At 41.8% G+C, this 16,341-nt stretch overlaps 1 protein-coding gene across 1 annotated transcript in view; it reads left to right on the top strand.

Annotated features, from left to right (window-relative positions):
- Nucleotides 1–2,234: 2,234 nt before the first annotated feature.
- The window catches only part of EIF3A (eukaryotic translation initiation factor 3 subunit A), a 48,406-nt gene continuing 34,299 nt past the window's right edge, over nucleotides 2,235–16,341 (top strand). The window contains exons 1-6 of the mRNA XM_074999064.1: nucleotides 2,235–2,388; nucleotides 9,310–9,500; nucleotides 9,857–9,993; nucleotides 11,790–11,953; nucleotides 13,644–13,843; nucleotides 15,155–15,363. Of these exons, the coding sequence (XP_074855165.1) occupies nucleotides 2,340–2,388; nucleotides 9,310–9,500; nucleotides 9,857–9,993; nucleotides 11,790–11,953; nucleotides 13,644–13,843; nucleotides 15,155–15,363 (950 nt within the window). The 5' untranslated portion in view covers nucleotides 2,235–2,339. The remainder of the gene's footprint in view (nucleotides 2,389–9,309; nucleotides 9,501–9,856; nucleotides 9,994–11,789; nucleotides 11,954–13,643; nucleotides 13,844–15,154; nucleotides 15,364–16,341) is intronic.

The raw sequence follows: 16,341 nt of genomic DNA on the forward strand, positions 1-16,341 counted from the left end.
AAACATGCAAAATCCTGCAAAGTCTGTGTACAGCAAGCACCTGCATAAACATAGAATTGAGGCCTACCTGTTTTCTTCTCTTTTGAGTACCTCTTCCCTTCACTGGTTTGTGCGCCTCTTTTGACTATTTTAGAAATGGATAATTGTGTCTCAATAGCCTTTAAACATGTCAATAAAGAAGTGGTTGAAAGAGAATTAGAGAATTTATTTGGAGGTCCAAAAGACCTTTAACCAGCTTCATGACTAGAAGCTAGTAAAGAAGCAGGCAGCCATGGGATGATAGGCAAAAGCTGGTTGGAGACAGAAAGCAAACAGCTTGATCAAGTGGTCAGGGTTCATCAAGAGCCTGAAGGTTCCACACTAGTTCTTGTATAATGTTACTTATTAATGATCTCGAAAGGCAGAGGAGTCATGAAGTAGCAACATTTGCAGATGCCACAAGGCATTAAGGGTAGTCAGAACCACAGACGACAGTGAGGGTATTTCTACGCAGCAATGTTATTTAGACATAATGACTGTTATTTCGAAATATTTTTGTGAGCATCTCTACAACACAATCGCTATTTTGAAATAATTTCAACATAGTGGCCATCTTTTTTCAAATTTGGTAAACCTCACTATATTAGGAATATCACCTATTCTGAAATAGATAATTCAGAATAGGGGCTATGTAGATCGGTAATAGAGGCTATTTTGAAATAAACTATTCCAGAATTATTATTCCGAAATAATTCTGCTGTGTAGACAAAGTATTTCAGATTAGAGCCCCTAGAACCAGTGCTAAACACACTATTTCAGAATAAATTTTCCTTATTCCGAGGCTTCCCTGAAGTGTAGACACATTATTCTGGACCAATTTTTTTGGAATAACAACTCTGAAATAAGCTATTCTGGAATAATTTTGCTATGTAGACATACCATGGGGGTACATCTACACTATGACTACATCTACATTAGCCAAAAACTTTGAAATGGCCATACAAATGGCCATTTTGAAGTTTACTCATATTCAGCGCTTCATTAGAATGCGGGCGGCCGTGGCACTTCAAAATTGATGCAGCTCGTCCAGACGGAGCTCCTTTCTGAAAGGACCCTGGCTACTTCAAAGTCCCCTTATTCCTATGAGCAGATAGGAATAAGGGGACTTCGAAGCTGCCGGGGTCCTTTCGAAAAGGACCCCCATCTGGATGAGCCGCGTGGTGGCAAGCCGCGTCAATTTTGAAGTGCTGCAGCCACCTGCATTCTAATGAGGCGCTCAGTATGTATTTCAGTGCTTCATTAGTACAATTCGAAATGGCCATTTGCATGGCCATTTCAAAGTTTTTGCTAGTGTAGACACGGTCTATAGGAAAGAGCAACCATGCTGCAGTTGATCATGTGGAGTTTGATTTAGCATGCCTAGGGCGACCCACTAAATTGAATTTGCAGGGCACCCCCGTAAACCACAGTACTCCTGCTCCCTATTAGGAGTAAGGGAAGTTGGTGACAACAAAGGCTCCCATCAACCTCCCTTACCGGAGATGGTACGGAAGCCTGAATTAAGGTACTTCAACTTTAGCTACATAATTAACGTAGCTGAAATTACATACCTTAATTCAACCTTCCCCTGTAGTGCAGGCCAGAGGAACTTGAGAGAGACCTAAAGACATTAAATGAATCGTGAACACAATGGGAAATTAAATGGGCTTGTCTACACTTGCCCCCAGTTCGAAGGGGGCATGTTAATCAGGGTGATGGGAGATTACTAATAAAGTGCTGCGGTGAATATGCAGCAGTTTATTAGGCCAATTCTCTCTAGCGGGCACTTCGAAGTGCCTTTACTCCTAGAAGAAAGCGTAGCCTGGAATAGCGTTTCTAAAGCTGCGCCGGCAAATGCGAGACAGAAAAACGCAGACGCTTCACGGCCGCACTGTGAATCACTGAGCGCACACAGAGCAAGGAGGTCTTTACTAGGTCACCTATTTTCCGCGTGGAAGGATATTTCGCCATTCACTGGGGAATTCACAATACACAGCAAGAACCCTCTTCTCCCCTGCACATATCACCCAGCCGCTAACTTGAGGAACAGGGGAATCGAACCTGTGTCTAACAGGCCTCCCATTGCCGTGCTCCAGCCCCTCCGCCACAACTAACCAGACGAATCTCCCTTTCGAGGCCGACTGTATGCCTCCTCCCCAGAACCACGCCGCTTCACGGAGGAGGGGTTTCCGCTTCCGGACACGTCGGTGCGTGTGGGTCACGTGGAGCTCTCCCTTTCCGGCCCAGCAGGCTGCCAGTCTGGGCGCACGGAGCCGCCTGTCGCTGCCCTGTGAGGAGAAGCTGCTGCCCCCGCCGCCATCATGCCGGTGTATTTCCAGCGCCCCGAGAATGCCCTGAAGCGGGCGAACGGTGAGTGTGGGCGGGGCCTTAAGCCTGCCCCGCTCCCCTCCCAGGAGCCGGGGTCGCGGGGTAGTGAAGGCCCCGGCCTAGGCCTAACCGCGGGCCCGGCGCAGGGATCATTCTCCAAGGCACGCGCGCCGTCCCGGGATCGGGAGAGGGCACGTTCAGCATGAGTCCCGCCTGCGCCTCTTTTCGGCCAGAGCCGCCGCCTCCGCCGCCATCGGGCTCTTCACCTCGTGGGGACTCGCCGCCTCAGCGGGCCTGGTGGGGCCATGCGGCGCGGGCGGGCGGGACATGTGCGACAATAAAATCTCACGCCCGCCTTGCGCCGCCCGGCTCCGATGGCGAGCGGCGGCGCCTCAGCACTGCTCCTGTCCCTGTTTTGTGCAGCTCCGAGTACGCGGTTGGCCCTCAGCCCATCCCAAATAAACTCCGCCTCTCACTCGGCGGCACTTAATCGAGTATCTCCCAGTTGCTGCTGTAACAGCTGCTGCCCCTGATGAAACGAAGGTATCGTGCACCACGCGACGTGGCGCCAGAGAGAGGGAAGGTCCAGGACACCCCCACCCAAATTTTCTGTACTGGAGCAGCATCTTGGCCACGTATCCACAATCGTACTCTGTGGGCTGCAGACACTCAGAAAACAATCACACGCTAGGGGTGACAAAAGGTGGATGAGACAAGCCAACGGGATGAGGGAAGAAATTTACAGTAGATTTTACATCACCCTGACCGGTCTAGCTGGTTGATAAATTGCTGTTTATGACACACTGCTCGTTTATACACACACTAGTCAGGGCACCTGTTATGATATTTTTAACATCGATACAGGGTGAACAGGACTTTATTAAAGATCTTCTCTGAGAGAGACAGAGAACTTTTGACTGAATTGCTCTTGCTAGAATTTGCCTCCATGACCCCGCCCCAGTGCATCCCCTGTTCAGCTCCCCAGCCCAGCTCAACCTCCCTCCCCACCATGGCCCTAGCTTACCTCCCCCCCAGTGTGGGGCTCTGGTAGGGTGACTGTATTTCCCTGCCCCAAATATGGGGCAGGGAGCTGTGCGGGGGACAGGCGGCTGCTCCCGTCTGCACCAAGCCCTGGGGAAGTGGTGGCCGCAAGCACTCCCCGCCTGGAGCCCACGGGGAAGTGGCTGCCATGGGTGCCCCATGACTCCCTCCCAGCACCACAAGCCATTCCCCAAGCCCTCCCCAACTTGCACGAAATTCAAGGTATGCGAGGGTTGTGTGGAATGCAACCCTGGTGTGCCCCTAGGAATTGCTGTATGTGTTCATTTGTTTTTTTGGGATTGGGTGACTGAATGGCATTATTTAAGCTATGAATGTGGAGTGGACTTATATAATGGCACTAGGATGTGTTTTGGTCTTATTCATCCCTTTCTTCATGGTTTCTAATATTCTGTTAGCTTTCTACTGCACATTGAGTGGATGTTTTTAAACAACTGTCCACAGTTGACACCAAAATCCCTTTCTTGAATGGCTACATTAGTTTAGACCCTGTAATTTGTTTATGTGTGGTTGGGATTATGTTTCTGATGGGCATTACTTTGCCTTTATCAACATTGAATTCCAACTGCCTTTTTGTTATCCAGTCACCCAGTATTTTGAAATGCCTTTTCTAACACTTTGGACTTTGCTGTCTTGACTAATTTTGTATCTACAGTTTTTGCCACTTCAGGGTTTACCATTTATTCTCCAGATCATTTAAGATTAAGTTGAACAGCACTGGTCCCAGCACAGAATATACTGCTGTTGACCTCTCTACATTGTGCAGCTTCTATTTCCTATCTTTTAATCAGTTACTGCTCCATGATAAGACTTTCCCTGTTATTCTGTCATTGCATACTTTGTGTAAAAGCCTTTAGTGAGGGACCTTGTTAAAGACTTTCTGCAAGTCTGGGTATGCTACATCTACTGGAATATCCTAGTCAATGTGTTTTTTGACACTCTTAAAGAATCCTGCTAGATTGGTGAGCAGTGATGTCTGTTTCCAAAAGTTGTGTTGATTGTTCCACAACAAACTGTTAATTTATGTGTTTGGTAAATCTGTTCTTTACTACTTTTCAACCATTTTGCCTGAAACTGACGTCAGGCTTACCAGCATGTGATTGTCAGGATTGCCTCTGGAGGTTTTTTTAAAAAAGTGTTGTCACATTAACTGTTGGCTAGTCATCTGGTACAGAAATAGATATAAATGGTAGTTTACATACTTCATAGTTTTGCACCATTTCTGAGTTTTTTTTCAGCACTTTTGGGTGAATATTAGTGATTCATTACTGCTTAATTTATCAATTTGTTTCAAAATATCCTCTGATCATACCTCAGTCTGGGACAGTTCCTCATGTTTGTCACTTACAAGGAGTGGCTTAAGTGTGGGAATCCTTCACGTGCTCTGGGGTGAAGATTGATGCAAAGATTCATTTAGCTTCTCTGCAATTTCTTTTAGTGCTCCTATAGCACCTGAGTAGGCCAGTGGCCCCATTATTTCTTTAGCATACTTCCTGCCTCTGATGTACTTAAAAATAATTTGTTGATAGTTTTTGCTGGTTTTCTGATATTGTCTCTATGTTGCCTTAACTGAGCCTCCCCCAGTTCCCAGACTCCTACAGAAACCAGATCATTTGTTCTAGTCTACCAGCTGCCTATGAAAGAATCAGCCCTTGTTTTGGACAGTTGATAGCTTCTTTTTTTTAGGTGTTATAGCTGGAAAGAAGAAGAAGGATTTAAGGATAATTAATAACACAGCTCACATAGCCTTTGAAGGATGCATAATTTAAATTTGGCTGCATTTAGAATTATTGATTTTCCACATTGCAAATATAGTGACATAGAAGGGGAGCATTGCAATTTCCATGACTCTTTGGATATTTCTGCTTTTGTTAAAGTTTCTGCTGAATTACTATTACTTACTTGATCTACTGCAAGAACTTGCTGTACAGGAGCTTAAAAATGAAAAGCTGCAAAATCATAGGCATTAATTATGTGATGTATTAAGCATTTAGAATCATGACTGGACAGACTAGGATTCTTGTTGCAGGACTGAACTAGCCTGTTGTGTTATTCCCGTGGTTTAAAATTTCCAGAACTCAATAGTAATTGGCCCACAGGCTGTGTTCATCAATAAGAACAACCTAAATTATAAATTACCTGTACTTGTATTTAAAAACTTGGTAAATTTAAAATAATGCTGAATGTTGTTGTATATCCAGATTTTTTAACACTGCAATTTATATGCTATTTTACCTTCAGAGAAGTCAGTTCCTTTTCAGCAAAGTGATTGCTCTCATAAACTTGTTGCCTAGAATTTAGCAGTATGGCTCTAGAGTTGAAATGCCCCTTTTGTTTTTCTCACTCTGTATTGTGGAAACATTAGACGTATCTTAATTTCCATTTTAAATTTCTGATCTCTTAACCAATAAGACCTGATACACACGTTTCTAGCTGCTAGCTCTTTCACCATTTTCTGATAACTAGACGTTTTTTGAAAGTTTTTTGATTGTTAGACTGCGACTGCAGGTGATGTGCTGCTTTGGCAGCATGGACTTCCTTTTGCTCTTGTGTTACGGTTCTTTGTTTCTCTGGTCCCCCTCCTTCATTGCCTCTTTACTCACTTGAGGGGGATGCCACCGGTTTTTACGGATTTGGAAAATATGTGTCCCGTTACCTACCTGTTTCCATTTACCTTTTACCTGATCTGTATTTACCTTTTACCTGATCTGTATTTCTTCTTCCTTTCTTCTGTCATCATTTTCTGTCCTCTTCATCCTCCCAATTCCATTTTTATTGTTGTTGCAGTTTTTAAATGCTTGTAGTTAGTGCCTGCGTATATCTTGGGAATCTTGTGTGCAGTTCCAGTGGTTTGATATATTTCATGCTACAGTGAAGGCAGAATTAATCCTGATTACATTGTGAAGTCCTGTTCACACTTGGAACCATTCAGCTTCTGTGCTTAAGAGAGGGTTAGGGGTAATTAGCAGTCTTCCTTGGTGGAATGATCTTTAAAACAGGATGTGTATATATTCCTGTATATCATTAATACTTGCATATATCCTGTTCCTGTATTTATAGCCACGAAGTAGTGCTTTTGCTTTGTGCTTGCATGAAATTCTGATTTCAGTGCAAGGATTCTCTACCACAGATGTCACTGAAGGATGAGAGCCATAGGTGGGAGTCAAGTCCATAGATCAGGCGTTTCTAAGCCCTTGCTTGACTGTCAGCACTTACAAGTAATCCTAAATTTAGAATTTCTGGATCTGTGTCTGGGCAGTAGCACTCATCTCTCTGCAATGCACTTCATAGACTAAAGTCAAACCAGCCTATCACGGGCTTCCTTAATGCTCTTCCCAGCTGTAGCTTCCGGTTCATAGTTTCCTGTGGGAAAACTTTTAATCTATGGAGATACACCTGTCTCATAGAACTGGAAGGGATCTTCAGAGGTCATTGAGTCCAGTCCCCTGCCCTGTCAGCAGGCCTAAGCACTATTACTGACTTTTTTTTTTTTTTTTAAATATATTTGCCCCAGGCCGCTAAATGGCCCCTTCCAGGACTGAACTCTCAATCCCGGGTTTAGCAGTCCAGTGCTCAAACCACTGAGCTATCCCTCCCGCCTTAATGACCAGCCTGCTACGTGTGGAATAGCTTGACTCTCCATCCAGCAGTACTTTATCAGAAGTTTCCTCTGCCCACCAACACATCCTGTTGAGCCATCTTTGGATCTGAATGTTTCATCATTTGGAACCAGTCTATGGGTACCATTTGAAAAACTTGTGCTGCTTGTACTTTTGCTTCAAGAAACAGGCATTTGCATCCATGAGATATTAGTGAGCATTTGGCTGTCATGTTCTGTTTTACAAAAGCACCTCTCAGAGGAGGAAAATGATACAGATTTAACAGATTCCAACTGGCAAATGCTGTTTGTGCCTCTAGATGTAGCTGCTGATGTTCCCTTTGTTTTTGGAACCTCCAGACCAAAAATGACACTTTGTAGAACTCCTTCAGTGCATTTAGAGGTCTAAATTTTGAACACTAAGAACTAGTACATATAAAGCCTTCACACTTAACAAAAAAGTGAAATTTGTAAATGATATATCTTTAAATACTGATGATCACTTCAACCTGGGGTTGGAGGGCAGGGAAATAACCCATGGAAGTAAACTTCCTGTGTCTTACTACTTATAGTTTCACCATCCTTTTAGGCCATCAGTATTCTAGAACATGAGAGTTCTGGAGATTCTTGAATGTCAAAGGGATATTTTGTTGCAGGCTGTTGGTGGCAAGCCAGCCATTTATGCTAAAGAGGTTTTCAAGATGCAGTGAATGAGCAAGACATCTGTGAGTGGAATGGGTGAAATGTGACTACCGTTCTGGTATTTGTAGTATGAGGAAAGTTTGCAGGTATCAGCACTGCTGGATTAGATCAAAACTCATAGGGAATTGAACAAGATTCTGTGTTAGGTCCCACGTGGATTACTGCTTCCTTGTAAGCCCCCGGCAGCTTGTGCTTATGATATGACCTGCTTGGACTACATATATCTGTAGACTAGATGCAGATACTTTGGATGATGAAGACTCTTAATTATTGCATGCGTTGATTATATATGTACCATAAGGACATTAGAGCCCCTCCCACTCCAACTGAATGCCTGTGCTTCCCCTAGAGGCTGGCACCCCCAGCACCCCCGCCTATAATGAATGCCAACAACTCACCAGAGTTGCCCTTGCTGGACCCAGGGCCACCTGCAGGAGCAGTGCTGGAGCAGTCAGGGCCACAGGGGCACTGCTGCCACATGCTTGTCCCACCAAGTGGTGGGACGTGTGTGCGGAGCAGGTGGCACGCCACGTGCAGCTCTGAGGAGCTGCATTTAAAGGCTCCAAGAGCCCAGAATCACCACACTGTGTGGTGTCCTGTTTGCCACATGTGGCGAGTGGCAAATGCATTGGACACCATGGCAATAGTAGATTCAGGAAGTCAGAAGATCACCATCCTGGTCAATTCAGTTCTTGGTGCTGTTACCAGCACTAGTCAGAGGCCTCATAAAAGAGGCAGGATGAGTTTCATGAGGTGCCGTTCTTGTCTCCAGCTATCTGCTAGTTTGTCTGGATCTGCCCTCTGTGTTGGTCACCTGTCCGTTGAATCCCTTGTGCTGCCAGCTTCTGTGATATTCCTTGGCACATGTGGTCAATTTTGGTGTTCTTACCAGAATCAAATGTCACAGTCACCTCATGCCAAAGATATACCAGAATCTGGCTATGGTCCTGTGAATAGGTATGCCAGCATGCTTGGCATAGGACATGATTGCTGGCTGGAGCTAACGGAGGAGTTGGTTCACTCTGTTTTCAGTTCATCAGTCAGAATAAAATGGAAGGCGCAAACAAAAAATGTACTTGAACTCCGAGGGGTTGCTTTGGTTTTCTGGGGAGTCAGTGTGCAGGACATACTCTAGAAAGGACAGACATACTGACCCATGGGATTGTGGGATAGCATTGGAAGACACAGTGCTGAAAACCCAGGCCTGGCCTGTGTCCATACTGCAAAATGATAGTTTGGACTCAAGTCTTAGTGAGACTTTGGCATAGACTCCTTCCTGTTACTAGGGAATAGGGCTGGGGTCAGTAGGGTGTATTGGTACAAGTCAGGCAGAGTTGTGTGTGGATGAAAAGCAGGTTTGGGCTTGAACCTTAGTGAGCCCAGGACTGTGTTGTGGTGTAGACATGATTACATCAAGGGATATTTTTCACTCTGGTGAGTAAAATAAGATCTGCTAGTTAAATGTGACCATTTGTTTACTTTGACTGCTACACTTAATGATTAATTCTAAATTACAGTGGAAAGAATAGAAAATACATACCTTAGATAGAAAAACTTCTTTTAATATGCATATTTAAATGACCTAATGAAGAATTTCTTTGCAGAATTTCTTGAGGTTGGCAAGAAACAACCTGCCCTCGATGTTCTTTATGATGTTATGAAAAGCAAAAAACATCGAACATGGCAAAAAATCCACGAGCCAATTATGCTGAAGTATCTGGAGCTTTGCGTGGACCTCCGCAAGAGTCACTTGGCAAAGGAAGGATTGTATCAGTACAAGAATATTTGCCAGCAGGTAGGGACTGTGAAATGTTCGTTCCTCATGACTTGCAACATGACGCACATTAGAGTTGTATTCCTTCTAAAACATTACGTTGTTTTATATCCAGGGGCCCCAGTCCTGCAAGTCACTGCTGTCTGCCCAATGGCTTGCAGGGCTGGAGACTGAATTGCAGAGCACCCAATATAATAGGTTTGGTCAGCATTTCTGGGGACTATTACAAATTTAAATTAATAAATAATAACTTGATTTTAGTGTGTGGTCTATATAAGCCTACTTTAGATTTTGCTGCTGAAATTAGAATATATGCTTTCAATATTTGCTTCCCGTTAGAGGGAGAAAGCCACTTCCATGTTCTGCTTTTGTTCTAGGTGAACATCAAATCCTTGGAGGATGTTGTTCGAGCCTATTTGAAGCTAGCAGAAGAAAAAACTGAAGCTGCCAAGGAGGAGTCTCAACAGATGGTGCTAGATATAGAAGATTTGGATAATATTCAAACTCCAGAGAGGTAGGAGGTCTTTCTTTCAATTGTAAACCCTTGTAATGGTTTATCTCTTCTGTGGTTTTATAGCACCTAGCATGAGGGTATCTTAATCCCATATGGAGTCTTTCAGTGCTTTCATAGTGTACGTATTTGCCACTGTTGCTGAAGACTGTGCTTCTGTTGGATTTTTAAATAAGATATAGGCTGTGTCTACATTTATACTTGATTGGTAAAACTTTTGTTGATCATGGGTACTGAAATGCCACTTCCATCCAAAACAACAAGATTTGTTGTGGGAATGGACTTGTAAATGTTGCCAAAAGCAAAACCCGCTCATTGGGAGTGGAAGTATTTTGTCAGGAAAAGTGCTAACAAAAAGCATTCACATGTGCTGACTTTTAGTGACAGTGCTAGATCAGCACAGCCTTGTCACTCAAAATTACATAATGCAGACATACCCTGCATATAGCTTTTTTGTGATTAGGTTTGAGATAAGAGATTTGGAATAAAATTAAACCACACTGTTAGAAAAAGTGGCTTAATGACATCTGACTTTTCTTGTAAAATAAATGTGGTAAATTTTGTTCAGTTAATATCCAGATATTCTTTATCATGTAGCTATTAAGGCAGGTTATATTTAATCATTTAAATGCTTCTCTGAAGGTCTGGGAATTGGGGGATCCTATGACTTCATTTAAAATCTATAATTAGACAATTTCCAAATTCAGATTTAAGAAGGAACGATTCTTTGGTGTGTTTGTGTTTGAAGTATCTGTTAAAGCCTTTAAAAAACAAACTACATGGTGATTGAAGCGATTTGTCTGTTAGCTTGGTGGTGTGGGAGAAATTATCTAAACAGCCTGTGGTAAATGTACCCACAAAAATGATTATTTAATCAAGTATCAGCCTGTTCACTTCGAGGGCATATGTAGTTGGTCATACATGTAAATCGATAATTATATGGTTCAGTGTTTAGGCATATAGGTTCTCAAATAATTTAAAATGTGTTATGTTATGATATTCCAGAAAGGTATAAATTTACTTTGTATTCATAGACAACCTGATACCTTGCAGACTTTAAAAGGTGGGTGGATTTAGTTAGATGTAGAACAGACATTTTAAATAAGTAGGATGTTGAGCAAGCACCCACTGAAGCTGTCACTGTCTGCATATTTTCTATTCTTTTAGAAAATGTGTCCTCTAATGTTGCCTAATCATACTGCTTTAAGGCTTGTAGTCTGTTGCGAAGATTATAGAAATCGGAGATTGTGTGATGTTAAACTCTTTTCCAAACAGTGTCAGAGCATAAACTTCTGCTATGTCACATGTCAATATAAGAAAACATTTGAATTGCGCTGAATCCTCTGGTACTGCTGCAGGTTTGTTGCGGAGGAGGTCTGGACCACTAGGAGAGCAGATCACAAAATTCTAATTTCTGAATTGGGTAGAAGAGTCTTTTGCTTTGGTGGAAGGGGGAAAGGCTTCATAGATGCGGTGTGGTGTTCCCAAAACAGTCGTCTTGTATGGTGGGAGGGACACCACAAGCAGAGAAATCTGGGTAGCAGCCTTTTAGGGCTGCCACTGAGTACCCTCAACTATCTAATTAGGATATATCTTGAGTTGGAGCTAGCTTTGAAATTCACTAACAAGCATGTGAATTTTTAAAAATTCTTCATAACAGCCAAAGTATTGGGAACATGTGTAAAACATACATTAAACTTCAGTCATTTCAAGTTTGATTGAGCTGTTTCACAGGCTCTAATAAAGGGGTAAGTGAGAAATGATTGCGGGAACTAAAAATGTCACGTTCTCAATTCTAGCGTTCTCTTAAGTGCTGTAAGTGGAGAAGACACTCAAGATCGTACGGATCGTCTGCTTTTGACTCCCTGGGTTAAATTTCTATGGGAATCATACAGGCAGTGTTTAGATCTTCTTCGAAACAATTCTAGAGTGGAACGCCTCTATCATGACATTGCTCAGCAAGGTAAAATGAAAGCATGAAATGTACGTTACAGTGTGACATAGCACGTTTGTGTGTGCACACCTTCAACTGAAAAATTCAAGGTTAGTTTTGCTTGAATAAAGCTAGTGTTGGTAAACATTGGTTTCTCAGGCTTTGGTGTATGCACGCAGTATTTGAGAAATGCCTGAGGCCTCTTCACGACAGGACTGCTAAATCTGTAGCTGATACCTTCATGCAAGTTGTTTCTTCTTACAGATTTTTTAAGAGCAGTTCTGTTTTTCCCGGGAGTTTCTTCAACTAAACTTTTGGTAGGGCTTTACCTGTATTAATCACTAACCTGTTTTCTTAAGGAGGCAACGCATTTTCCCTTTGTTATTCATTATGGCAGATGTTGTCCCCTAATGAGATATGACACATTTTAGGCACAATATCTGACTAGTTAAAATAGTTTTTTCAATCACAGATTATTGGGCCCCATGCAAGAAAAACTGGGTGAAATGTTATGCATTGTGCTGAGAAGACAGAAAGATGAAAATCTGGCCTTAGTCTCTGAATATTGATGACTGGGCATATAAAGAATCTCATTTTAGGGTTTTTTGAGTGGGATTTCAGAAGAAATAATCTAGGTTTCTCTTAGTCTCTTTTCATGTTAACATGTATCCTTTGTTGAAAGAAACACCTCCAAGTTCATGTATGTTTTGTGTCCGAAATAGTGCATATTGTAGGTGGATTCCTTTAATCCTTAGAAGGTCTTCCTGTCATTCCTCTGGTGTTCCCTACCACAATGGTTTGTCTCATCCAGAATCATTCTTCTGTCAGTCACTGTGGGAGAAAGGGGTGTTTCGTCATTAGTAAGTTAGAGCAGAAATGTCCCTGTACAGGTACGTTTATTTTAAGAAGAAAATTTTAAAAGTGGGTGAAGAAGAAAACTAGTATTTGCCCACTTTTTGTGAATGTTGAACTAACTTGCCACATTGGAATAATCTGCCTTGCAGCAGGAAGAACTGATGAGAACCTTTACTTGTTTTTTACACAATCAGACATTATTAGAGTCTAGATCTCTCTTAAACGTTTTAGAAACAGTCTAATAAAGTGATTTTTGTCAGGTTTTTAATTGAGTAATTCTGCAAAAACACTCAAAGTACAGGTTGAAGCTTTCTGGTCTGGCACTCTCTGATCTGGCACCATCATTCTGCTGGACCACGAATATTGCTGGACCAGAGAGCCCCTGGACTACAGGGCCCAGTGGCACCGAGTTGCTGGGAGTGGCACCCTGCTGGTACGCATGTGATAGGGAGCTGAGTCAGTGGGCTAGGAGCAGGAAGCCCCAACAGGCGGAGAGCTCTGCTGTCTACCCCAAAGTGGGGAGCAGAACCAGCAGCAGGAAGCAGAGGTGTCCTACAGCAGTCTTGCAAGTGGGAAGCCTGTCCAGGAGCAGAGATGGCCCCCAGTTCCCCAGGGTGCAGAGAGTAGGACAGAGGCCAAGAGGGATGCCTGACCAAGGGTACCAGACCAGAGATGTACACCCTATATTACATTGAATAGTCTCTGGTATGTGTCTTAGAGAGGCTTCCAATGGACTTTTGTAGGTCAAGATTCTTTTGGCAGCTTAATTTTCATATCATGTGTTTTGAACCTATAGCTAATTATATAGCTATTTAATAGCATTAATAATTGCATTTCTGACATAAGCATCATCCAATTTTCACAGCTTTTAAGTTCTGCTTGCAATACACTCGTAAGGCTGAATTCCGTAAGCTCTGCGATAACTTGAGGATGCATTTAGGGCAGATCCAACGCCATCATAATCAAAGTACAGCGATTAATCTCAGTAATCCTGAGAGCCAGTCTATGCACTTGGAAACAAGGCTTGTACAGTTGGACAGTGCTATTAGTATGGAATTGTGGCAGGTATGTGTTCTAATACTATGTCATGATCCACTGACCCTTAATCCTACCCTGACACTCAATTGTGAAATTTGTGGTGTGTTCTCTAAGATCTGAAACACATAGAGGGTATTAATTTGTTGAGTTGAGTTGTGTATTACGTATCAAATATCTGATAGTCCTGGGCTGTCTAGCAGCAGAACAAGATAAGCCACTACTTGTAATGTAAAATGAATTTTTATGGGCATTGTTGTAGCTGCAAAAGACTGCTTTGAGTATAACTGAATGGGCGAATAAATCAATTAATTGACCTTCCTCGTCTCTGAAGATTTGCTCTCTCAAGAGGGAGATCAGGACGCATTCATTTGAGACTTAAATCTGTGGTGGTGGTAGGATTGTCTCCATTCTGAAACAGCTTCTTTTGAAATAATGCTGTTTCACACAAAGATGCATTTTGAAATAGCACTTAGTTGTTTCAAAGTACACTGTCTAAACGCACATAGCCTATTTTGAAATAGAGCCATTGGGTGCACTATGGCTTATTTCGAAGACTAAGCGCTATTCCCTGTTTTAATAACCCCTACTTTGAGCCCCTACTTTGAAATATCGATTTCAAAATAGGCACTGTGCCTTGTGAAATGAGCTTTACCAATTTCAAAATAAGGGGGACACGATTTCAGATTTATTTTGAAATATCGATTGTGTTGTGTAGACACTAGGTTAGTTATCTTGAAATAACAGCTGTTATTTTGAAATAACAGCTGTTATTTTGAAATAACAGCTGTTATTTTGAAATAACAGCTGTTATTTTGAAATAACAGCTGTGTAAACCTCCCCTAATGCTGTGGCTACACTACCGCTTCCTTTTGGAAGGGGCATATAAATTATGGCTGTTTGAAAATACACATAAATATTCAGCACCTCCAGCCAGCCCATGTCAAGTGCTGATTTTGAAGTAAAAATAGCAGTGTAGCCAGGGTTCCTTCAAAAGAGTGCCCTGATTTTGAAAGCACCCATCTTCCCAAATATATAAGGTATTTCTGAAATGATCATAGATTATTGCAAGATACTTTATTTAATTATGATCACTATTGATTAGGAGGGATAACTATTTTCTAGCAAATATTTTTAAAGCATTTGTAACTTATGTAAATCATCTGTGTTAGAAAGAAATTAACTGATTTTTATGTAACTGAAAGTTGAAAACTAGTCAGTTACATTTAAATTATTTGACATTATATGTTAAATATGCTTCTGAAAGCTTTAGCTCTTTTGTTTTCTAATTTTTTTTTGCAAGTCATACATTGGAAGTAATTCTTCTGTTTGTTATTTTAGGAAGCTTTCAAAGCAGTGGAGGATATTCATGGTCTATTCTCCCTGTCTAAGAAACCACCCAAGCCGCAGCTGATGGCAAATTACTATCACAAAGTGTCAACTGTCTTTTGGAAATCAGGAAATGCTCTTTTCCATGCATCCACACTTCACCGTCTGTACCACCTGTCAAGAGAAATGCGAAAGAATCTCACGCAAGAGGAGATGCAGAGGTGGGGAGAGATGCTTTTCACCTCACTTCTGGTTTTAACGGCTTAAATATAAATTAATTCAATCTAGTCTGTATTAAGAAGCAAATTGAATGTGTATTTAGGAGGTTGGCCTTGTAAATGCTGGGTTGTGAGGTCAACAGTGAACAGATTTGCTTAAAGGGATAAATAATGTCTCAATAATTAGGATAAGAAAGACATTCAGCAAATCTTGGAATGAAGGTTGAGCAGTGGGACCCAAGGGTTATTACCGTATTAGCCAAAGAATGAGACCTAGAAGAAATCACTAAACTTTGCTTCCATTATCCTTTCTGTGCAATACTTCGTTACTTAATTTTTGTTGGTGAAGTACTGTTAGATAGTTGAATGGAAAATACTCTGTGTATATTTCCATATGTTAATTAGTTAGAAAAGTTAGCTGTGTTTAAGTTACCAGGTCCTGATGAAATACATCCTCTAATACTCAAGGACCTGACTCAGAGATCTCTGAGCCATTAGCTATTATCTTTGAAAAGTCATGGAAGACTGGAGACATTCTAAATACTGAAAAAGGCCATACATATAAAAAGGGAAATACAGGCTAAGCTGACTCCTTGAGTTGCTTCTCTACTAGGAAAGGTAATGGAAACAAATAATTAAAAAATCTGTTTGCAAACATCTAGAAGATGTGGTGATTTTTGTCAAACCAGTCTGATGGCTTTTTTTCTAACCTGGGTAACAAGCCTTGTGGATAAAGGAAGTGGTAGATGTGGTATATCTAGACCTTAGAAAATATTTTGATACAATTTTGCATGACCTCATTAGCAAATTAGGAAAATACAGCGTGAATGGAGCTACTGTGAGATGGTTACATAGCATAACTGGTTAGCTAACAGTTAACCAGAGAGTAGTTCTCAATGATTCACAGTCATGCTGGAAGGACATAGTAAGTGCATTTCTACAGGGTTAAGTTTTGTTTAGTATCTTCATCAATGACTTTGT

The sequence above is a fragment of the Carettochelys insculpta genome, chromosome 7 (genome assembly GCF_033958435.1).
Source record: "Carettochelys insculpta isolate YL-2023 chromosome 7, ASM3395843v1, whole genome shotgun sequence".
NCBI classification, from domain to species: Eukaryota; Metazoa; Chordata; order Testudines; family Carettochelyidae; genus Carettochelys; species Carettochelys insculpta.